The 24,123-nt window shown below is 45.9% G+C and overlaps 1 protein-coding gene across 6 annotated transcripts in view; it reads left to right on the plus strand.

Moving 5' to 3' along the window:
• TET3 (tet methylcytosine dioxygenase 3) overlaps positions 1 to 24,123 on the plus strand; it is a 102,997-nt gene that overhangs the window by 67,118 nt on the left and 11,756 nt on the right. For all 6 annotated transcript variants that reach the window (XM_081200893.1, XM_081200894.1, XM_081200895.1 and 3 more), the window contains 7 exons: positions 8,018 to 8,108; positions 12,305 to 12,398; positions 13,046 to 13,254; positions 17,139 to 17,289; positions 18,254 to 18,343; positions 20,085 to 20,222; positions 23,474 to 23,810. In XM_081200893.1, coding sequence (XP_081057019.1) covers positions 8,018 to 8,108; positions 12,305 to 12,398; positions 13,046 to 13,254; positions 17,139 to 17,289; positions 18,254 to 18,343; positions 20,085 to 20,222; positions 23,474 to 23,810 — 1,110 coding nt within the window. The remainder of the gene's footprint in view (positions 1 to 8,017; positions 8,109 to 12,304; positions 12,399 to 13,045; positions 13,255 to 17,138; positions 17,290 to 18,253; positions 18,344 to 20,084; positions 20,223 to 23,473; positions 23,811 to 24,123) is intronic.

Genomic DNA, 24,123 nt, shown 5'->3' on the forward strand with positions numbered 1-24,123 from the left:
CTTGCGTAACCATGTGACGCCCACTGCCTTGCCTCCACTGGCTCTCCGGCGTAACGGCAGTGACTGGGACAGGAACTTTGTTGGCCCCATGGAGATGGTGCCTATGTCATGCCATGTGATGTCACACACGCAATGTTTTGGGGTGCCTTTGGGTTGCCTGGCTGGGTATCTGGGCCCGCCAAAGATGGCACCTATGCCCTTCAGTGTGGTGGCTGTGAGCTGAATACAACACATGGAAAAGTCAGCTCTTTGTGCTGTGCGCATCGGCTTTCTCCATATGGGGGAGAAATAATGCAATAAGGGAGAAGGCAGCCAAGAGGAGTTACTAAGGACTTATGCCATCAGCTGCTGGTGATAAAACCAGACGGCATTGCATGTCCATTATTGGTCGTTTGTCTGGATGGCTGCTGTCCAGCTGAGATTTGTTTTCTCTTTCTCTTGGCACTGGGCCACAAAGATGTGCTTGGAATAAAAATTAGGGTTGGGCGAGAAAAGGGCGGTGGTGGGGGAAGCAGGAGTTCCTTTGTCCCTCAGAAACCTTCAAGTCAGCGACTTCCAACTTTGAAAGTGCTTTAACCCCTGTGGAAAGGAGCCCATGCCAACATGGCACACTCCCAGGGGACCATATGGTGGGAATTGTAGTCCAAAACATCTGGAGGGCATCAGGTTGGCAAAGGCTAGTGTAAAGTTTGTAGAGCACCAGCCATGGGCTAGATGTTGTACTGGGCAAGTTCTGAAATATCTCCAAACTCTCTTGCTATGGTCGCCACAATGTTTGAAGAAGCTGCACTTGGTGTGATCTCCACCAACACCGTTCATTATGTAGCAGAGAATTCTGATGGTGGCCACAGGTCTCAGCCCACTTACTGGCCTTGTGTCAGTTGTAGCTAATGTTGGTCCCTTCAGATGTTGCTGAGCTGCAACTTCCATCATCCCAAACTTTTAACCAGGCTGCCTGGGGCTGATGGGAGTTGGGATCCAACAACATCTGGAAGGCCTAGCGTGAATCATCCCTGCCTTTCATAGATATAATATATAAATGATGTTGGTTTTCCTTTACCATGGCTATGTGTTTAGTTTGAATTCCTGCCCCATAGTGAAGTATCGGCTTCAACTATGGGGTGTGGGGACCTGTGTGTGGTCAGGGCCCAACAAATTCATAAGCTAGCCTTCCTAAGCATGTTCAAAGTTATCTGTAAGTTACCAAGTGGCCAAAACTGGAATATATGGTGTTAAGCCTTCCAGCTAATAGCAGCAGCCACAGCTGCAAAAAAAGCAATTCTAGGATACATGTTGCTACCATTGGCTGTTCTCAGCGGGGTTGACAGGAGCTGAAGCCCAACAACATCTGGAGGGCATCAGTTTGCCTATCCATGCTTTGCATAGAATCATAGAATTGTGGAGTTGGAAGGAATCCCAGGGGTCATCTAGTCCAACCCCCTGCAAAGCAGGAATAACAGCTAATGAATCCCCGACAGATGGCCATCCAACTTCTGCTTAACAACGCCCCCCCCCCCCAGTGAAGTGGAGTTCATTCCACTGTCAAACAGCTCTTACCTTCATAAAGTTCTTCCTAATGTTTAGTCAGAATCTCCCTCCTTCTCATTTGAATCCAATGGTTCGGGTCCTGCCCTCTGGAGCAGCAGAAAACAAGCTTGTTTCCTCTTCCGTGTGACATTCCTTCAGATATATGAAGTTGGCTATCATAGCACCTCTCAGCTTGTCTCTTCTCCAGGCTAAACTGACCCAACTCCCTCAACCGTTCTTCATAAGGTTTGGCCTCCAAACCCTTGATCATCTTGATCACCCTCTATGTCTCAGCCAACCTCTCTGGCCTTCATGCTGTCTGCTCTTGTGAATATCTTTTGTTTGTATTTTTACATAGATTGATGTCTTCCTCTGCCAGCTTCCTCTAGCAACCTCTCCAGGCAGTGATGCTTTCAGAGGTGCCACTGAAATCCCCTTCTCCAGCTGTTTACAATGAGCCTACCTGTGTTATCCTGCTAAGTCTCTTGGAATATTTTGTTATACAGCAGGTCATACACCTTCAATTTGGTGGGGGAGTGGCTTTTCAGGTTAGACCTTCAGCCCTGCCCTGGACCCAGTCCAGTAAGGCTGTCCTTAGCTTCCCAACAGTATTAGCAGGTATAGGCAAACTCGGCCCTCCAGATGTTTTGATACTACAATTCCCATCATCCCTGACCACTGGTCCTGTTAGCTAGGGATGATGGGAGTTGTAGTCCCAAAACATCTGGAGGGCCGAGTTTGCCTATGCCTGGTATTAGGCTCAGTTTTTTCCACCTGGAAAACAGGCATTGTTTCTTCCTTCCTCACTGTATTTTCAGAGGAGTACTGAGCTCATCAAGTCCCCCCCCCCCCAAATCTGAAAAAAGGCTCAATGAAGGGATTTCATAATGAGTGCCTGGTTGAATCAGGCTGTAAGTAATTATGTACCTGGTTGCCAATGGTGAGTAAGAAATTTTTGCAAGTGACCAGTGAGTGGACCTGGGCCAATGCCAATTGTTTTCTTTTAGGGTATATCTTACTAACTTAAGGATCTCTGGGCAGGTGGGCTTGCAACTTTTGTGGACTTGTTTGCAAAACAATTTTACTGTTTTAACAGTTATAAAGCCATCTTACATGTTGCTATGTCACTGATTAACTGATCTTTGGCTGGCCACTTGTAGCTGAGATCAGGCCTTTAGGTCAGCATAGACCAACCATGCCAATGCCTTTGCATTTCCTGCCCTAGCAGTGGAACTGGCCAAGATTTAAGGATTTCTGTTTTGGGTCTCTTGTTATTTTAAAGTAGCTTGGCAACTGAGCCAAGTGTAGTCTGGCCAAAGCCAGTTTCCATCAGACTTCAAAGAAAGGACCAGCTGTGTTTACACCCAACAGAGGGCAAATCCTTGCAGCCTGCAACAGTGGAGCAAGTCTCACCTTACTGGAGGGTTTGGTTGCTTTCTCGTTTGCTTGTTTCAAGAACAAATATGGGAAGAAGGATATGACGCTTCTCAATTCTGGAAAGGCAACACCATAGGTGCAGCTGCCAACAATTGCCACAAAGCTGAAATCATGCTGCAGCTAGGTTGGTGGCTTTTGCTGAATTGGTTTTGATGAGAGCCAAACACCAGTGTTCTAAATTCCCAGGTAGGTACCAGGCACATATTGCTGCTGGCACAGGTCCAATCACAACCAAGTGGAGAGTTTTGGGCACCAGGTTGGCAACTGAGCCAACTGACTTGCATGCAGTCCTCCATCATCATATCAAGGAAAGTAGGTGCAGGGCTGAGTACAGAGATATTTGACTGTGCTGCAGCCTCTCTGCAGGCCACCCCAAGGGAACTCACAAACCACTGTTTAAAAACCTCTGCCTTGTTCCATAGTTAATATCATTTCCATTTCCACTGTGTGCGTTTCTCTGTCTTGCATACTGGGACAAGTGAATTGTTGTAAGAGCAAGCTACAGTCAAGCAATGTAGTTGAGATCATAAACATGTAGAATTGTAGCATTGGAAAGGACCCCAAGGCTCATGCAGTCCAAGCTCCTGTGAATCAACATCTTGTGGTGACCATAACCTAGGTTTGAAGCGCCGTTTGGTGCCCTGCTTATATATCTGAGTTTCTAACACCACCAAGCACTTGCTTGATTCAGTCAGTTAGGGTTGCAGGAGACTTTGGTGTGATAGTTGGCTGAAAGGGACTGTGAATCCCCCAGGACCTGCTAGGGCTTGACAGCATGAACTGTCTTTTCCATATACCCTCAGAGTCAAAGGTATGGAAGGTATCAAGTGGTAGTTTCCAGGGCTTTACCTGCGACTCTGCTAGCAGAATTGGGCCTTGGACTTGGACTTCCACTTGCACTTGAACTGTTGTTTCTGAGGGGAAGAGAGTGGCATAGCAATGAGCTCAACCCAAGGTGGGGACTCTTGTCTTTCCAGGTATGAAGTGATACGGTGTCCCAAAAGTCCACAAGCTCATAGAATCGTAGAGTTGGAAGGGACCTAAAGCATTGTCTAGTCCAACCCCCTGCAAGGCAGGAATCACAACAAACAATCCCTGACAGATGGTGTTGGGTCACTGTTGCCAACTTGTGCATGAAATGGATGAGACAGAGTGGGCCAAAATCTGATCCATGGTCAGTGACCTTGGAACTCCATTTATAATAATAATAATACCTTTATTGTCAATGTACAACCTGTGTACAATGAAATTAACCAATTTAAGCTCTAGTCAGGCCTCCTCCAGCTGCTCTCCAGCTTTTTGGGGCTACAGCTCCCATTAGCACCAGCCAGCATGGGTTTGCCATTGTTCTGATGACCTATGAGAAGCTGAAGAAGCCCTAGAGGCAGGGCGGTGAGGCTGAGGACCCTGATTTCATTCTGTGTAATGCGTAACACTGGCCTGACGTGCTCCTAGACCAGGCATAGGCAAACTCTGGCCCTCCAGATGTTTTGGAACTACAATTCCCATCATCCCTAGCTAACAGGACCAGTGGTCAGAGATGATGGAAATTGTAGTCTCAAAACATCTGGAGGGCCAGAGTTTGCCTATGCCTGTCCTAGACCTCTGACAGCTGCTTTCAAGGGGCTTGCAAATAAAGCGTCTGGAGCCCTTTTTGGCATTTATGCAATGTCAGATGGGAAAGGCTTGGTCTGGTGGACCAAATTGGCGTAATTAAGCCCGAAGGCACAGGTGGGAATGTTACTGTAGCTTTTCACCATCTTACTAAGACCTGCCTTTTCTCCCAGGCCAACTAATACTGCCTTAGGTCCAGGTGCTTTTGTACATCTCATGGTCTTGGTGCAGTAACATTGTGTTGTAGTGCCTGGAATTGCTTTTAACTGACCTTGGTCTGTTGAACTACCTTTATATTGTTGTACAACTCTTTGGGGCTTCTGGTGAAAATTGGTTTATAAATTCTATGAAATAAATAAATCAAATAAATAAATAACTACCATGAGTAGCCTTGTTGGTTTATTTGAAGATCCCAAAGTCATAGGAGAGCAATAAATTGATTAGGACCAAGTGAAATGTCACAAACAGCATGATCATTCTTTCTGCAGGATTTTTCTCTGTGATGTTTTGGTTTGCCCCAGACTGTTTTAACAGATCACTGAGGCCGCTACCTTTAATTAAGGTTTAAGGATGCAGTCCTAACTAGGGCTGGGCGATATCTGCTTTCCAACATCGTAATATATCGCCAGCTAAACTTCACGATGTGGCGGTATATTACGATGTCAGAAAGGAGATGGGGAGGAAGAAGGCAGTTGCCAGCCCTGGATATGATTAGCATCACCCTGTGCAACTTCTGCCTCTTCCTGGCAAGGCTGGGCAGGTGCTACTACCCTGGGCAGAGCACAGCACCCAGGGCACCACATGCCAGCTGCAGTTCGCCCCAATGATAGTCTCTCACTGTACAGGCGGTGGCTACCACAAACCACTGTTCTGCTCTGCGCAAGGAGGAATGGAGAGAGGAAGCGGCACTCACATGGCCAGGGAAATAAATGAAGGTACTGGCTTGCAGGCAGGCAAACCCCACTCCTGAGGCCAGCGGCTGGGCTGCGGGCTGTGTGTGTGTGTCTGTGTGTGTGAGCAGGGCCAGAGATTAATGATACATTGTATGATTGGAAATTATAAAATTGCTCTTTCAGTTTTAAATTTAAACCAGTTTCAGGCAACGTATCAGTACATTGACCAGGCCTAGTCCCAACCATGTCTACTTAGAAGTAAAGTCCCATGTAATGTAGCTAACTCCCAGATAAGTGAGGTGAGGATATTTGCAACCTTAGTTAATTAACTGGTGAAAGCAGTTTCAGCTGAGAGAGGCTACATAAATAGCTAGCTGTTGCTATTCTGGTTCCAGTTTGTTATTGTTATAAATACAGTGGTACCTCGGGTTAAATACACTTCAGGTTACATACACTTCAGGTTAAAGACTTTGCCAACCCAGAAATAGTACCTCGGGTTAAGAACTTTGCTTCAGGATGAGAACAGAAATCGCGCGGCAGCAACGGGAGGCCCCATTAGCGAAAGTGGTGCTTCAGGTTAAGAACAGTTTCAGGTTAAGAACGGACCTCCGGAACGAATTAGGTACTTAACCCGAGGTACCACTGTATAACATTATTTTATTAGGAAACAGAAGATATTGGCAGCCATCCTCTTTTTCCATCAATGAGTTGTATTTTTTGTTTACTAAATTGTAGGTTATCTTATGACAAAAGGACGCAGGAAGGGTAAATCTCAGCTCCCAGCTAGTTGGTATGGGATTCATTAGAACTGACTTATTAAGATGGGCATGTGGACCATTTGGGAGCCTTTCAGAGATGCAGAGCTGAAGGCATTCCTGTTTTTCAGTCAGATACCTTTGTTGTGCTCTGTGGAAACAGGAAACAGAAGCACTTTGTTTTCAGAGCTGGGAAATAAGTTTTGAGCTCAAGTCAGGGTTACCATTTGAGCAGTGAAGAATTTTGTATTTGTAGCTTACCTTAATTACTAGGTCAGCAGACCCGAGATCTTAACCAGAAGGGCTTTCCCCTGATCTTGCTTAGGGCCTCTAGATGCGGCTGCACTTTTGTCTGGGGTTGCAAATATCAGTCTGGGACCAGTCCCTTTTGCTACTCCAAGTAGGTGAGAGGTCCCTGCCACTTTAGGATCTCCTGCATGTTTCTTAAGGCATTTGAATGAATATCATGAAATACACAGCAGTATTGCAGAGGGAGGATGCACATCTTTTAGCTTGTACTTTTGCTTCTTTGACACCACTTATATATAAAATGCCACCAGCTCTCAAGGAGCCGACAGGGGGAACAGGGCATTTGCAGAACAGAGAATGACAGTGACATGGCAGCTAACTTACGGTTAGTTTCTTTATTAAGGAAGCAGAACAGAGAAAACACTGAGACTTCTAAGGGTTGCTGCTAACTAGATCAGGCATCCCCAAACTCGGCCCTCCAGATGTTTTGGGACTACAATTCCCATCATCCATGAGCACTGGTCCTGTTAGCTAGGGATGATGGGAGTTGTAGTCCCAAAACATCTGGAGGGCAGAGTTTGGGGATGCCTGATCTAGATGAACCAGTTGCCTGGACTGGCTTGTAACTCCCCCCCCCCCACTCACTCTCCAACCCTCTGTGTCAAGCACCTTCCTAAGGGACCTTCTCTGTTTCTGCCTGGCTCTCTGCTCTGTGACATGCAGTAGATGCCTTGTTCTGGGAGTGGGGGGGGGAGGGGGGTTTGCAGGCTGTCCGCAGAGAAGCTGTCAGGGTAGCTCTGTGGTGGGGCTGCCAAGTCTGATACCTGTGGGCACTCACCTCTCTTCCATCTGTGGAGGCAGAGCGTAGCCATTGTGGCTGGTGCCCATCTCCCTCCCCTCCCTGGTCAGGCTTGGAATTGAGATTGCAGAAAGAAGCCACAAACAGCAGAGTTCCCCTCTTGGAGAATTAGTATAATGCTTAGCCTGTTCTTGATGATGTCACGGGGAAGACAACAGAGTCAGGTGACTCCCACAGCTTCCCCTGTGAAACTCCAACCAGCCTGCCTGCCTAATTGACCCTTCTTGCTGCTGCGGGGGCAGCAAGGGAGTAGTTGGGACTGGAAAACCTCCAGCCAATGGACTCTGTCAGCCTCAGCCGGCCTGGCCAGTGAGTCAGGAGAATGGGAGTTGTAGTCCAGCAACATCTGGAGGGCACCAGTCTACTCCTAGAATAAAGGAAAATTAGTTCTTTGAAAATAATTTTAGGCAACTTTTGAGCATAAGCTTCGCAAAGTAGTTTGTAATTTATCATGTTGTGTAAATCACAGTGCAGTTTAAAATCCCAGTTGTGTTTTGGTGAGCTGTGCGTCTGCTCTCTCCCTCCCTACCCCCTCGTTTTTGCAGTTTCAGTGGGGCATCTGACCAAGGGCTTCATTCTGCCCACCTTCAGCTTAACAAACTTTCAGTTACACCTGTTCCCTTTGCTATAAAAAGGCAAAGACACCGAGGTGAAATAATTCATCTGGTTTTGTTTTTAAACAGAGCAAATAGTGGAAAAAGACGAAGGGCCCTATTACACCCACCTGGGATCTGGACCAACTGTGGCAGCCATCAGGGAACTCATGGAAGAACGGTAAGTTGCAAAACATCTGCAGTTTAAAAAGATTTCTTCTCTTTTCTTTTTTAAAATTATTGCATCAACATAGATAACCTTCAACACTTTGATTCTGTGATCACCGTAACTCCCTATAAAAGGGAGCCAATAGGAAAAGGGTGCAGGTGCCCCATAATTTTTTTAAAAAGTTTTTAAAACAGGTATTTTCAGCAGAAGAGGTATTGCACAAAACAGCTGTGTTAAAAATAGAAATTTTCCCTTGTCAGGTATAGGAGGTGGGGAAGGAAAAGAAAGTAAGAATAAGGTTTTCATGCAAGTGACTCCAAATCCTTGCCTGACTTGGAGTGACACAAATTTTATATATTTACTGAAGTTCTGTGCAAGTCTGTAATATTGAAAAACTTACATTTAAAAGAAGAATGAAAAGGAATGTGTGCCTGACAGGTATGCAAATACCTGTGCACATGTCCCCAGTAGACTTTTCTGTGATTCTGTGGGAATCTGGAATATTGGAAAACTTATAGTTCAAAATTAAATTAAAGAAGTGCTTACACACAAAGAACCAAATACTTGCACACAGTGCCCATAACGGGCCTCAGATGTTTGGAACTTACAGTGTGGGGGGAAGTACTATTTGGGAGCCAGTGTGGTGTAGTGGTTAGAGCAGGCATAGGCAAACTGCCCTCCAGGTGTTCTGGGACTACAACTCCCATCATCCCTCGCTAACAGGACCAGTGGTCAGAGATTATGGGAATTGTAGTCTCAAAACATCTGGAGGGCTGAGGTTGAGGAAGCCTGGCCTAACCTATCTTGAAGGGGTGATGGCAATTGGATGAGGAGGGAGAGAACCATGTATGCCACCATGAGCTCGTTGGAGAAAAAGGTGGGATATTAATGCAACAAGCAAACAGCAGCACACAGCCTGAATACATCCCATCAGGCGCTACCCACTAGTGTGGACAGGAAGCACCAAGATGGGCTTGGGAGGCATAATAATTTTGAAAGTGCTCATAGATGGTTGAAGGTATACAAATGTGAATGTGGAAACAGTGACCCACATATGCCTGAAACCTTGAATGTCCTAGTGTTGGTGCAGCCTTGCTGGAGATTCCTCTGCCTCTTCTCCTTTCTGCTTTAGCCCTCAGTGCTGCAGGCGTACAGTCTCAGTCCTCTGTTTTGACTGGCAGGTCCATATATGCTGAGTCAGGCATTCAGCCCAAAGACAAAGGGCCTGAGCAGACCTCTTCATTTTCCTGTTATATGGCAACATGCATTGTGGTCTGAAACCAGCCAACCCAGTTGAACTGATCTGAACTTGTTTGTGTGTTACTGATCCTGATCACTCTTTCCCACCACCTAGACTTTTAAAAACACATGAGAAAACAGTTTAAACATACTAGCAAATTGGTTTCCTCCTTTAGAGAGAAGGGTTTTAATATAAATTATACTACACAAATTACATATGTGTATGTAAAAGTAACAGTTGTTGAAGTACGTTATCTCTTAGTTGGTTGCCTCCAACTAAGTTCCATTCACAGTAGAAGCATTGAAACTAATGGGCCTGCGTTAGTCATGTCCATTCATTTCAATGGATCTTCTCTTGAGTAGGACCCACTGATATTATTTACATGGGGTGGGGGCAGCACACATCTTTTTTGTATATTCAGATTCAGTGAAAGTAAACCCTTCAGTGTAAATTTGGGTTTTGTTTTTTTTAAGGGAAGATATGCCTCTAATCTTTAGATTATTAAAAAAAACCTCCCAAATTAAGGTGTTTTTTTTAAAAGGTTTAATAATTACTTGTGAAATGTGGTAGAAATCTATTGGAAGACAACAAATGTCCTACTTTGCAGGGTTGGTGTGGGGATTAAATTAAGCAAGGGGAGAACCATGTACCGTATTTTTCGCCCCATAGGATGCACCGGCCCATAGGACGCACCTAGTTTTTTGGGGGGGAAATAAAGGGGAAAAAATATTTCGCCCCCAGGTGCGGGGCTGGGGTGGGGGAACAGAAGGAGACCCTTCTCTTCCTCCTCCAGCTTCCAGGCAGGCGTGTGGCTGAAGGGTCGCTGTGCAGTTCTCCCTCACTGCGCAACACCTCTCCTGCGAAGGAGAGGCGCTGCGCGGAGAGGGAGAACTGCGCAGCGCCCATCAAGCGAAGCTGGAGGAGGAACTGAAGGAGACCCTTCTGCTCCTCCCCCGGCTTCACAGGACAGGCGCCTCGCTTCCATAGCCGTGCGTCACCTCTCCAGCTGGGAGAGGGTCTCGGGGCTATTCCTTAGCCCCGCGCACACTCTCCGGGCTGGAGAGGTGGCGCGTAGCTAAAGAGGCTGCTGCCATAGCCGCGCGCCACCTCTCCAGCCGGGAGAGGCTGCGTGCGGCTATGGCAATACCCCCACCTCCCGCAAAAGCCCACAGGAGCCGCACACCCTTTAAGGAGCACGCGGCTCCTGTGGGCTTTTCTACAAGGAGGGAGAAGGGACTGACTGGCGGCGTCAGTCCCTTGTCCCTCCTGAGGAAAAGTCCGCAAGAGCCGCGTGGAGCTTGTGTGCGGCTTTTGGCGGCTTTTCCTGCCTGCCTCCCCCCTGCATTCGCCCCATAGGATGCACACACATTTCCCCTTCATTTTTGGAGGGGGAAAAGTGCGTCCTATAGGGCGAAAAATACGGTACTTCACCTTGAGCTCCTTTGAGAAAACGGTGGGATATAAATACAATTAAATAAATAAATAAATAAATAAATAAATAAATAAATAAAGTCCACATGAGTTTTCTGAGAAGGGAGGAGGGAGCATGCAGCTTGTTTCTCATCCTCCAAATCATGGTTTGGAGAATTGTTTGAAGACTGCCGTGTTTTAAAAAAGGGAAGGTTGGGCTGAGGCTCACATCCTCTCAGCATTAAAAATGTAAGATGTCCAGGTACTTCTTTTAATTGTTGCCAGTAGAAGTGTTGTCTCCCTGGCTCATCCAGAAGTTCATTTGAATTTTAAGTATAACATACAAGAAAGAGGTGCTTTCCCCCTATTGTTTCCATTGAGGAGTTTTACCCAGGCAACAGGGAGGGTTAGTGCTGCAGACTGCTTGCAGGTGGGCCAACACGTGTTCAGACTGATTAGGTTACTCCCCTGCAGTTGACTCATAGGCTGCTGAAGAAGCTGAGTCACCTCTAAACACATTGCCACTGAATCACCACCGCAGGCAGCACAACCAGGGCTGGGAGGCTGACGATCCTAAAGGCGGAGGTGGGAAACGTACCTCTGTGCATCAATAACTGATATGAAGAACATCTCCCACGCTCAGTGAGTCCTTTTGAGAAGCACGTCTTCTGCAATAAAGTGAAATGCAACCTTTTCCCAGTGAATAGCAAAGCCCCAGTGTGTGACCTCCGGTATCCTGGAGTTACTGCTCTTTGGGAAGGTTGAGTTGCAGTTAATAGAACTAAGGTAGGAAGTTGTATTTGCCTGTCTCTTAGCTATGATGCCCCGAAGCACTGGGATGGCAAAACAATAACCACACCAAGCATTTTAGAGTACATGTTGGGAGAAACATACACAAACCAGTCCTGGCTTTCATAAGCCTTGCACTTGCATGTAGGCTCCCTTTGCTCTTCCTTTCACACATGCAGCTGAACAAGTCATCTTTCATTTCCTAACCACAGCTTCCTGTTGCATCCAGACTCCTAAACTATGGTGAACAGCTAAAAAACAAGCTAGAATATTAAACCATGGTTTTGAAGTCCTGGCTAGCAGGGCCATCTTAAGCATATGCGGCGCGGGGTGCAAAGATCCGCCCGGCACCTGCCTCCCCAGGTTGCCCAGTCCTAGGCACGCAGGAGGGTGGAGTCGGCTGGTTGTCTCAGCGTCTTGCTGGCTCGGTCGCCCCTGAACTTGCAGCACAGAGCCACCCACAGCAGAAGAGCCCACTGCAGCGCTCCGACCGACAGGCGGGCTCTTCCCCGGACTCAACTCTCGTGCCCCGGACTCTTGGCCTGCCACCCCTGAGATCCCAGTGCCCGGGTCCCCCACACCCCTAGCACCTACGGGTAAGACGGCCCTGCTGGCTAGTTTGCAAGCCATTTGGCAAGTGGAAGCCCAACCCATCTTGTAATCTTTCTCCAGTCTTTCAGAAAGAGGTTTCACTCAGATAGTCCTCCAGAGCAGAGCTCTCAGTCATGTGCCCTGTTTGTCTTCCTAACGTTGTGACTTTTCCAACCAGGTATGGTGAGAAGGGAAAAGCCATCAGAATTGAAAAAGTGATCTACACAGGGAAGGAAGGAAAGAGCTCCCGCGGCTGCCCCATCGCGAAGTGGGTAAGTGGCTGCCCTCCTTTCCCCTGGCATTTAGCATTTATCTCAGAAACCTGGCTGAATAGCAGTTCCTATGCAGTCACTGCCAGCAAACAAGAATGTTCCCAAATTCTGCCCAAAAGACCCTCAATAACTCTCATTTCAGGAATAGTGGAAGGAAGATACAATTTCATAGTGGTGGTGGTAGTGGAGGAGGAGAGGGGCAAGGGCTTTCACCTAGGATGCCACTTCATTCCAGTTCCTTGGGCATAGCAATGGAGGAAGGCTTCTACAGCCCACTTATGGTCTTTCCAGAGGGATCCGGCTGGCCACCGTGGGAAACAAGATGCTGGACTGGGTGGGCTTTTGGTGGTCTGATCCAGCAGTTAGGCGTCTCTTATGTTCAGGCATTGATGTGGAGACTGTCACCAGCCAACAGAAGTGCAGCACTGCCACGCCCGGGCAGTCAGCAGCAACTGCAGTTCCTTCAGTTGTATGGAAAATAAGTCTACGGTGTGTCCCTTTGCCCCATTAATGTTGACTTCTCTTTGGGCAGTTCTGCCCAGGAGGCTGGGCAGCAGCACCACTCTGGCCCCGTTGGGGGAGGATGGCAGGGTGAGGTTGGAGGCTTTATTTCCCTTAACCAAGCAAAATCCTCTCCTGTTTTCCAGGTCATCAGGAGGCACAACTTAGAGGAGAAGCTCTTGTGCCTGGTGCGACACCGTGCTGGTCATCACTGCCAGAATGCTGTCATCATTATCTTGATTCTGGCCTGGGAGGGGATCCCTCGTGCCCTGGGGGACACCCTGTACCAGGAGCTCACTGACACCCTCACGAAATATGGAAACCCCACCACCCGGCGATGTGGGCTGAACGACGAGTAAGTTCCTTTAGCCCTGGCCAGGCTGCTGGAGACAAGAGGCTGCTGTGGGACACAGCATTTTCTCAGAGATCTTGGCCGGGAGGAGACAAAGCAGCTAACCACAGCCCTGTTCTGCTTGTGTGTGTGTGTGTGTGTTTATTTGCCCATGGTTTACTCTGCAGTATGAAGTTTGCCTCACTTGCCTGAGCAATGGAGTTGATTTACTGAAAGTTCCCTTGGACTGGGGAGAGGCGGGTCCTTTATTGACTCCTGATTTCTGCTTCTGACGAGGTGAACATGTTACCTCAAAAACTAACAAGTTTCTCCTGCTTTCCCTCCTTCCTTCCTTCTCTCCCCTGACTACCATTGATTAGGGCCCAAATAGAAGATCCTTGGGTCCATATGAAACTTGCCCCCTCCAGGCCAACATTTTGAGCTCTTCCCTGCTTAAAATTATCAGATTCAGTGATAGCGGGAATTGGCAATCCTTTTTTAAAAACAACAATCTTGACATGAGACAAAGAATACTAGAAGCACACCCTTGGAACCGCCCCCACCAGAGCACTTTTACCTTCTGGAGCTGTTGTGCCAAATGGGCCTTAACCCTCCCAAGCAAGGCAAAGGGTTTTTTTAATTTTCAAGTTCTTTGCCTTGCTTACCAGCTCCGGGAGGCTCTCATAGGGATGTGTGAGACATCATGAGAGCCTCTCAGAGCCCACATGAGAGCCTTCTAGTAAGCAAGACAGTAAGCAAGACAGAGATAAAATAAAACTTTATTCGCATTAGCCAGTGCCCATAGCAACAGTAAAACATTACAGTATACGCAGAAAAGGAAATTTGATATAAGAGCACAATTTAAAGTCCTGAATCAGCTGTCAGTTAGTGGCCCTTATTCTGATTGCCCCTGCTATGAACCAAGCAACCTTTGCTGTTATCTGCTCATTTTGATCTGATAGAAGAAAGGACATTGTGGCCGTAGCTGAGCGCCCTGGGATGGTTAGTACGAGTGGGGTGATGATCTCATTCCTCAGGTCTTTGTAGAGAGTGCAAGACAGGAGGACGTGTGCCGCTGTTTTGATGCTACCATCTCCACAGGGGCAAAGACATTTCTCAGGTGGGATCTTTTGAAATCGACCCTCAAGTACCGCAGATGGCAAAACATCCAGTCTTGCAAGTGTAAAAGCGCGTCTGTATTTTGGGATAATAAGTTTGTGTAGATATGGGGCCAGAGAATCAAAATGGAGAGGTGGAAAATGAGCATACCAAGGGCAGAATTTCCTTATAGTGGCCAGCTTGTTCTGATGCTCGATATCTTTTAAAATAAAAAAAATCCTTCCAGTAGCACCTTAAAGACCAACTAAGTTAGTTCTTGGTATGAGCTTTCGTGTGCATGCACACTTCTTCAGATACACAGATATACTGTGTATCTGAAGAAGTGTGCATGCACACGAAAGCTCATACCAAGAACTAACTTAGTTGGTCTTTAAGGTGCTACTGGAAGGAATTTTTTTATTTTGACTATGGCAGACCAACACGGCTACCTATCTGTAACCGATATCTTTTAGACGTTGACCAATTAGACTGTTTGCTTTAGTAGAGCCCATAGTGAGTAGGTGTTGTGGGGATAGGCCGCAAGAGTAAAGTTTTTGATAGATGGTTTTAAGCCAGGCACTTTTATGGGAGTCTTGAAGTACTAGGGATAGTAATCCGGGGAGATTTGAGTTTAGGCGGAGCCAGAAGTTAAGAGTTCTTTGCCAAGCCTGTACTTCTACTGAAGGGAGACTTGCCTCCAGTCTCAGTGATGCGTTTGGGACGCATGGTGGTACAGAAAAAATCTGCCTTAGAAACTTTGATTGAACAGCTTCCAAAGTGCTAAGGTGGTTACCAGGCCAAATCTGAGCCCCGTATAGTAGCTGTGCTAGGGGTTTAGCTTAGAAGACTTCTAGGGCTGATGGTATATGTTTGCCACCCTTTGTACAGAAAAAGTAAGTCAAAGTCTTGGCACTTTGGGATGCTTTTTCTTTTGCACATTTTGGTGTGCTCCCCATGACCCCATGGACTGGAAGATATTTGAAATATTTGAAAGCTTTGACCTGTCCAATTGGCTGATTGTCCATACACCAACTGTGGGGCCTATATTTTCTTGAGAAAACCATAACTTTGGTTTTCTGATAGTTTACGACCAGGTGTTCTCTCTGGCAATACACTGAGAATTCTCTCATCAATCTTTTTAGGCCTATTTTTGTTTGGGATAAGAGGACCGCATCATCAGCATATAATTGTACAGAGATTGGTATTGAGGCCAGTTTAGGGGCCTGGAACTCTGGAGATGTTAGCCACTGGACCATGTCATTTATGTATAGGTTGAAGAGTGCCAGAGCTAAAATGCATCCTTGCTTGACTCCCTTTGTGGCTGGTACAGATCCTGTAAGTTGGCCATTTGTAGAGCAACGCACTTTCAGCACAGGGTCTTTATAAAGGCAGTTAATAAGATCTTTGTCTATGCTTGAGGTGTTCAGTTTAGCCCATAGTCTTACTTGTGAGATTGAGTCAAAAGCAGCTTTCAAATCAATGAAAGCAGCATACAGCACATCGCGAGATTGCTTGGCGTACTTATCTATGAGGTGGGCTAGGACGAAGCAATGGTCTATGGTAGATCTGCCTTGCCTGAATCCTTCTTGCTCTTTCACAAGCATAGCCTCAACATCAATCCAGTGGATTAATTTATTGTGGAGGTGTTTTGCATATAATTTACTAACTATAGGTAAGAGGCTGACAGGTCTGTAGCTGGCCGGATCCGAAGTAGGGCCCTTTTTGAATATTGGGATGATTACCGCTTTGGCCCAGCTATCAGGGAGTAAACCAGAAGAATCAGTGTGAGAGAATATTGCCGCAAGCAGAGGTGTCCACCAGTCAATATTGGACTTCAAAAGTTCTGGGGGCAGGTGATCAATGCCTGGGGCTTTATTGTTTTTTAGCTGTGTAATTAGGTCTTTTACCTCAGTCGTGGACACTGGGGGCCAAGCTGGTAAGTTTTCTGGAGATACTGTTGGGTGATTAAGCTGAGTATCCTGGTCTACGAAAAGTGAGTGGTAGTACTGCGTCCATTCTTGGGGTTCGACAGTACAAATTGGCCCTCTCCATGCTCCAGTAGGCCTGATATGGTACGCCAGAAACAGGATGTGTCCTTGTTGTGCGAGGCCTTTATTAGGCTGTACCAGGCGTTTCTTTCAGCTCTGCAAGACAGAGAGCTTAAAAGCTCTTTCTGTGCTGGGGAATACCCTGTACAAAAATAGCTTTTAAGCTCTCCATTCTGTGCATTCAATTTGTGCAGTTTTAGCTAGCCAGCCTTCAGCCAGGTAAAGTTGAAACCGCACATGTTAACCTGTACACAATAAATTGTTACCTGTACACAATTCTGAGTTACCTGTACACAATAAATCGTAGCTATGTGTGTTAGAAAGCTCCCATGATTATGAACACATATTTAGAGAAAAGACCATAAGATTTAAGCTCATTAAAATACTGCAACATATTAGCCACTGATAAGACAGGTATACATAACAGTTAACACACTACGTTGCAAGCACATTAAAAGTTAATCTTGGGAATAAACTTCACATCACATTAATATGAGCACAACCCATACCTCCCACATTATCAGAAAGGAAAGGCAATCCCCTTAACTGCTTTATAAGTCAATGCTTTTTAGCGGTCAAGTGTTGGTTTATGGTTGGGCTCCCTTGATGGGCACCTCCTGATGGGGGGATTTGGCCTTCCCAACTCATTTGTGGTTGACACCTTTGGATTCAGTGGGTTGGGAATGACAAGAGCACAGGTCAGTAGCTCCATTTGGCTGCTGTGGACAGCATCTGAAATGCCTTCCTTTGTATTCATTGCAGCCGGACCTGCGCATGTCAAGGCAAGGACCCCAACACCTGCGGTGCCTCTTTCTCCTTCGGCTGCTCTTGGAGCATGTATTTCAATGGGTGCAAATACGCTCGAAGCAAAACGCCCAGGAAATTCAGACTTCAGGGAGACAACCCCAAAGAGGTTAGTGAGACACCCACCCACCACCACGCCTCCCTTTCTTTTGCTTGTTCATTTTTCAAGGGGGATAGGGCTCCAGGGTTCACCAGAATCTCTAAAGGGGAAGAGCAATGACATGGGATTCTGGCAAAGTTCATGACTTCCCCAAAAGTAGGCTGACCAAATACCTGCTTGCATTTGGTCAAGCAAGTCATTGCTTCCTTCTTGTAAACGTGAAAGGGCTGGAAAATAGCCTCTACAAACCATACCAAAAATAAGTGGATGGAAAAAGTTTTGGAATTTGTCCTAATGGCAAAAATATTTAAGAACTGAAGGAGGGGGCTGCTGGTGGCACTAATAGGGAAACTGCGTCCCGAATTGTAACCATTGTACTGATTACTCCAGAATGAATTTCTTGTTTCCTCATTTGAAAGGTGTTCACAGTTCTTATAAATAATATAGGTTACAGATCACTATGGATTGCATCCAACTAAGTTCTACTCAGAGTAGATCAAGTGAAATGAATGAACCTAAGCTTGTCATGCCCATGAATGTTGGTGGGTCTACTGTGAGTAGGACTGGCATTTGGCTACAACTCTATGATGCTAGCTTTTAATATTTGGTAGAAAGGATTGGGTCTGGGTGAAACGCTTGGAAGTATTACCCCTTGTTTTGGAAATGTCCTTGCCGGCACTAGTTTTTGATGCAGCCCCTTTGAAATGCTTTACTATGGATCCATTAAAAAAAGGTGAAAGGGTTAGAGGCTATTGTCCTGTAGAAAAGCCCCTGCTTTGAGTGCAGAAAGTTGCAGCCAGAATGAATCTCTGGCATCTCCCATGAAAAAGGATCACAGGCGGTGACAGCGAGGTAGGAAATGACTCTGGGCCTCAGGGAGATGCTGTTGGCTGCTGGACACAGGAGGCAAGATTGAACTAGGTAGTCTGACTCAGCAATGAGCAACTATGACTCTCCCAATCTCTCCCTGCAGGAAGAAGTTCTCAGAAGAAGCTTCCAGGACCTGGCCACAGAAGTCGCCCCACTTTATAGGAGGCTGGCACCCCAGGCCTACAAAAATCAGGTACCTGGAATGGCCCACTGTACAGCTCTTGTTATTATTGTGCTGCTGATTTAGGTATAGATCCCAGTGGTTTTCAAACTTTTTTCTTTGAACCATATTTCAGAATAAAAGTTTGCTTGTGCCACACTGAATTTTTTGCCAGGGGTGGGGTGGGGACCAGCTTCTAGCAGTGCTTGACTGGTAACATTGGACACATCTACTTGATATGCTCATGGGACATCCAGAAAGGATAAAACAATTCAGTTACATAAGAACATAAGTCATTCCAAAATATTATTATAAAGGACCTCTTTCATAGTTACTCCACAGTGAGAGGTGTGAGCTTGCAGCATTACTTGATGCTCTCATGTTAAAAGATAGCTATCAATATTCTGCAATAATGATACTATACAATACTGAAATGTTTAAATGTTTCTTTGATTATCCTCAAATCTTCCCACCACGCTTGCCATCCTCTCCTGCTGGTGTGCCACAGCCTTTAAAAACCATTGACCTATACTGGCTATGAGGCTGTTGCCAAGGTCCGTTGCAGGAAATACTCTGATTCGTTGCATACTGGTTTGACTGGTTTAAAGCAGTCTTTGCCCAGCCTGCTATCTTCGAGATGTTGTTGGAACTCAACTCAGCTCCCAAAACATTGGCCAGCACTGCCTGGGGCTGATGGAAGCTGGAGTCCCAGCAACATCTGGAGAGAACCAGATTGGCACTAGAAGAAATACTGAGCAAACAAAAGATGGAGCCCAGGGTAGGGCTAGGTAAATGAAGGTTCAGGTCTTTGTGTCATCATAGAATTCTAGAGTTGGAAGGGACCCAAATGGTCATCTAGTCCAACCCCCTGCAGTGCAGTCTTGTTTTCAAGGACAGTCCAGTCTTAGACTGCAACTCCCATCAGCTCCAGGTAGCATAATGTTGGATTCCAGGGCAGATGGGAGGGTGGCTCTGGTGGCTGGGGCTGATGGGAGTTGGAGTCCAAAATGTCTGGACAGCACCAGGTTGAGAAAGACTGCAGGAGTCCATTGAAAGTGTGGATGTTGCTTTTGTCTTGGCACTCAGACTTTAGCCCTTTGTCCCTTTACAGCTCTAACAAATGCCCCTCTCTCCCAGCTTGTGGAAAGCTGTCCCAAGAGAGGCATGCCTAGCCCCATCTTTGCCCACTTTTAGATTGGAGGCAGGGGCTTTTACCTTTCCCAAGCCTTTTGGTCTCTTCTAGTGGTGTGGGAGCTGTAGTACTGCCTCCTCTCCCTATCTAAAGCTATGTTTTTAGCCTTTATTTGTGTTGCTGTGTTTTTACTTATTGTTTTTATTTTATTTTAATGTAAGCCATTTGAGTTGCTGCTGTTGCTGCTGCTACATTTACATTTATTCATAGCCCGCTTTCTCCCAGGTGGCTTGCACAAATTAAAACGACACAGATAAAATTCAAAAATTTGAAAATGTATGAAAGACAATTGTTACAAAATAATTAAACTCCATCTGATGTCAACTCCAGGGTGACTTCAGTATCGTCTTATTTTTATTCTACTTCTGACTGTGTTCTGTGGGGAGAGGGAGGGTTAGGGAAATTAGGTGAGTTTTTCTTGTTTTGTTCAACTTCATGCTTTGTATTACATCATCATCATCATCATCATCATCATGTCACAACAACAGGTTTTAAAACTTACATATTAATATAAACAAACAAACCACACATCTTTCCCAAGGTACTGCTGTGATTTGAGTTGTTGCTGTCTTTTCTCACCAGGTTACAAATGAGGATATAGCAATAGACTGCCGGCTTGGACTGAAAGAGGGGAGGCCCTTTTCTGGTGTGACAGCGTGCATGGACTTCTGTGCTCACGCTCACAAAGATCAGCATAACCTGTACAATGGCTGTACTGTGGTAAGGAAGCATCATCGCTCATTTTATTAATCATTTATTGCATAAATGATACAATAACTGCGTTCATTTTCTCCAAGGAGCTCAAGGTGGCATACATGATTTCCCCCCCCCCCCAATATTTTTATCCTGTGAGGCAGGTTGGGCTGAGAGGCAGTGAGTGGCACAAAGTCACCAGGTGAACTTCATGGCTGGAGGTTTGAACCCTGATCTCTCCCAGATCCTAGACTGACATTCTAACCACTACATCTGGCTCTCATTTTGGTTTGTGTGTGTTTTTTTGTGTGTTTTTTTGTGTTTTTTTTTGCATTTCTCTCTGCAAAGTTCCACAGGGGTGGCTGTCTTAGCCTGTTACAGCAAAGCTGCTAAGATTCTTGTAAGCCATTCTTCACCAACCTGGAACTTTCCAAATGTTTGGGACTGCTGCTTCCATCAGCCAACTTAAGATGCATCTGACTTTGTGCATTTGACTAAATGAACTCTAATCCATGGAAACTTTCTGACGAAATCAACTTTAAGGTGTCACCGCAGTTGTGGAAGGAAGAGTAGGGGGCTTGTTCGCTAAGCAAAGATACTTTTTCTTTATTGTGGGAAAGTGAAGCAGAAACTGAAACGCAGCTCAGGGAGACCCAAATTAAAGGAGTACATGGCCTTAAGACAACCTTTGCCAACCTGGTGCCCTCCAGTTGTTTGGCTACAACTCTCCTGGTTGGAGCTGACGGGAGTTGTAATCCAGCAGCATCTGGTGGGCACCGGGTTGGAGAAGGCCACCTTAAGGAAATGAAATATGATGCCTGAATGAGGATGGATGGATGACTCTGTGATCCATGTCATGTTTGCTGGTTGGAAGATTCATGGAGGAGAAGGTTCTTGATGGCCACAATACACGATGGCTCTGCAGTTGGAGGCAGCAGTGCTTCTCTAAGTACCAGCTGCTAGAAAGCACAGGAGAGCAGAGTCCTTTTGTGCTCGCTTGTGGGTTTACCTTTGGGGCATCATGTTGGCCCCTGTGAGAACATAATGCTGGCCTAGATGGGCCAGTGATCTCACCCAGCATATGTTCTTATGTTAGGCATTCAGCCATATACTCATGGTGTCTCGCTTTAGCATTATTATTTTTTAAGTGTTTCAATATGTGCTTCAAATACCCATCTCTATACACATTTTTCTTTCAAGATACCACTTTTTCAAATGCCCCATTGTAAATGTTGTGAGCCAAGGATTGTTTTGCAATATTCAGAGCAGTGCAAAATCCACGGGATAGTGATGTTCCAATCTGCACACTTGTCAGGGAAGGGCCATGGCCCGCTGGTAGAGCGCTGGCTGTGCAAGCAAAAGCTCCCTGGCATATCATTGGGGGATGGGAGGCACTCCTGTCTGAAAGCCTTGAGATCCGCTACCAATCAGCACGGGCGCTACTGAGCTAGGTGGACCAATAAGACTACTTCCTCTTTCCCATGTTCTACATCAGGTCAGTTCATATCAGGAAGATGGAATTTCTCCACCATCCCTAAGACACCTTGCCATTAATAAGAAAGCAAACAGGTCTTGAGGAATTCAGATTGAGATTACAGTGGGGGGGGGGGCTGAGAGGAGGGAATGTGTGTCGTCCCCCCAGTTTGCTTAACTTGTAGAAATAACCCCCAAGCTAGAGGGGTGCTGGTGGTTTTCAATGGGAAAACAGTATGGGAGTTAAGGTTAACCCTTTGTCCGCCATATTGCCCACTCTAGATCCCCTCCCACTCTAATAGCTGCAGTTAATTCTTTAACATGCAGGAGATCCTGTCACAGTGGGTTTTCTCCAATTAACCACATCAGTTGAGGTGTTCAGGATAGCTTTAACTGGTTAAATAAGTGGCCGCTGAGGAATCTGCGAAGGTTTAGTCCAGGCATAGGCAAACTCAGCCCTCTGGATGTTTTGGGACTACAACTCCCATCATCCCTAGCTAATAGGACCAGTGGACAGGGATGATGGGAGTTGTAGTCCCAAAAACATCTGGAGGGCCAAGTTTGCCTATGCCTGGTTTAGTCCATAGGCCTATTAATTACACAGGCCTTATACAGAGGCATTTCCTCGCCTTAGCTTTACACACACACAGAAATCAAGTCACCTTCTCAGAGGGGAAGCAAGCCTCTGTTATCAGAGCTGCCGAATTCAGAGAGAAGAACAGGCTGCCTCCTGCACAAACATTATTGTCACAAAATCCCCCTATAAGGTATTTAGGTAGAAAAACTAGCCAAATATAATCATGATAAATAAATGAGAAAGATGGACTCTAATGAAAACCTCCTAGATGGAAAAGATGGCAACAGTTAAGATTATGATACCTCCCAAAAACTATTCTTCTTAAATCTTCCACTCAAAGTAGACCTAAGTATAATAATGGCATGCCCAAAACTATGGACAGATTTCCGTCTGGGAGAAGAAAAAGCCTAGGGCATCTGCTGAGACATTAAGAAATACAATAAAAGATGGATAATTGTCTTTCCCTTCATAAATAAACTTCTGTTAGCTGCTGCCAGAAGATTTCTTTGTCAAAGTTGGGCAAAAAAAAAAAAAAAGGGAGAACATCATCCATGAGAGAATGGATAACTAAAATCTGGGACGTAGTATGTATGGTTAAGCTTACATGTATGTAAGAACTAGAGAGGGCAGACAACAAGGAAACGTCTTCATTTTGAAACGGAGCCTTTTCATAATGTACTGGAGTAAAAGGTATAGGAGAATGCAAATCCATTTGTGTTACTTGGAACTTCGTGATACTAATTTATTATGTTTGATTTTGGTGTGGCAATCTTTTCCTTCATGTTTAGCTTTAGATACCACCTTTGACTCTACTTTTATTTCATTTTATTTGGCATCTGTTATTATATTTTTCTATGTTTTGTTATACATACACACAAACAAAAACAAACCAAACATTCCTGACACATTTATTAGACAGTCTCATTCATTAGACACTACTCTTTTTATCCCACATGTAGCCTGCCTATCATGGCATATATTATAAATTCCTACTACACTATTCACAGCTCTATCTCATCACATCAGTTTGACCTAAATATATAACCCGTGATTAATTGGCTCAGGTAAAGTGAAAGTATTTGTTCAACCAGCTGGCAATAGATATGCCGTCTTGAAATTCTCAAGCTTCTAGACAAGTCACTTTTTAGACTCTGGCTTTGCCGTTTTGTGTCCCCCCGTTGAATTAGCTAACTGGGACTCCCTGTGTGTCGTCTTCCCATTTCTTTAGGTGTGTACCTTGACAAAAGAAGACAATCGTACCACTGGGAGGATCCCTGAGGATGAACAGCTGCATGTCCTTCCACTGTATAAAATGTCCCCCACCGATGAGTTTGGCAGCGAGGAGAATCAAGCTGCCAAGGTGGGCACGGGGGCAATCCAGGTCCTCACCTCCTTCCCCAGAGAGGTGAGGAAGCTTCCTGAGCCAGCCAAGTCTTGCAGGCAGAGGCAGCTGGAAGCCAGGAAGGCAGCGGCTGAGAAAAAGAAAATGCAGAAGGAGAAGCTGATCACACCTGAGAAAATCAAGCAGGAGGTTTTTGAGATGCCACCACTTCAGCAGGATGCAGGTGAGGGCAACAGGGGCTGGAAGCTGAGAAGGCCACTTGTCTTGTGCTTTTGATGTGCTAATCTGGTTAGGTTTCTTACGCAGCTGCTGTTGGGATGCAGCCTGATCAATAGTTTTCAAAGTTTCTGGCCTTTGGGAATGCTTTATTAATCAATGTCTCTGTTGAGGCACTGCTAGGCACAAGCAAAGGATTCTGGGACATATTCTTGGGTGCCAATCAGATTATTAGCTGGGCCATTTGGGCCTCACCATTTTCCTGTGCAGCCTGTGTACTCTCTATCAGCTTTTTCCAGCTTGGGACCCTCCAGAAGTTT

The sequence above is a fragment of the Podarcis bocagei genome (genome assembly GCF_964188305.1).
Source record: "Podarcis bocagei genome assembly, chromosome: 7".
NCBI lineage: Eukaryota > Metazoa > Chordata > Lepidosauria > Squamata > Lacertidae > Podarcis > Podarcis bocagei.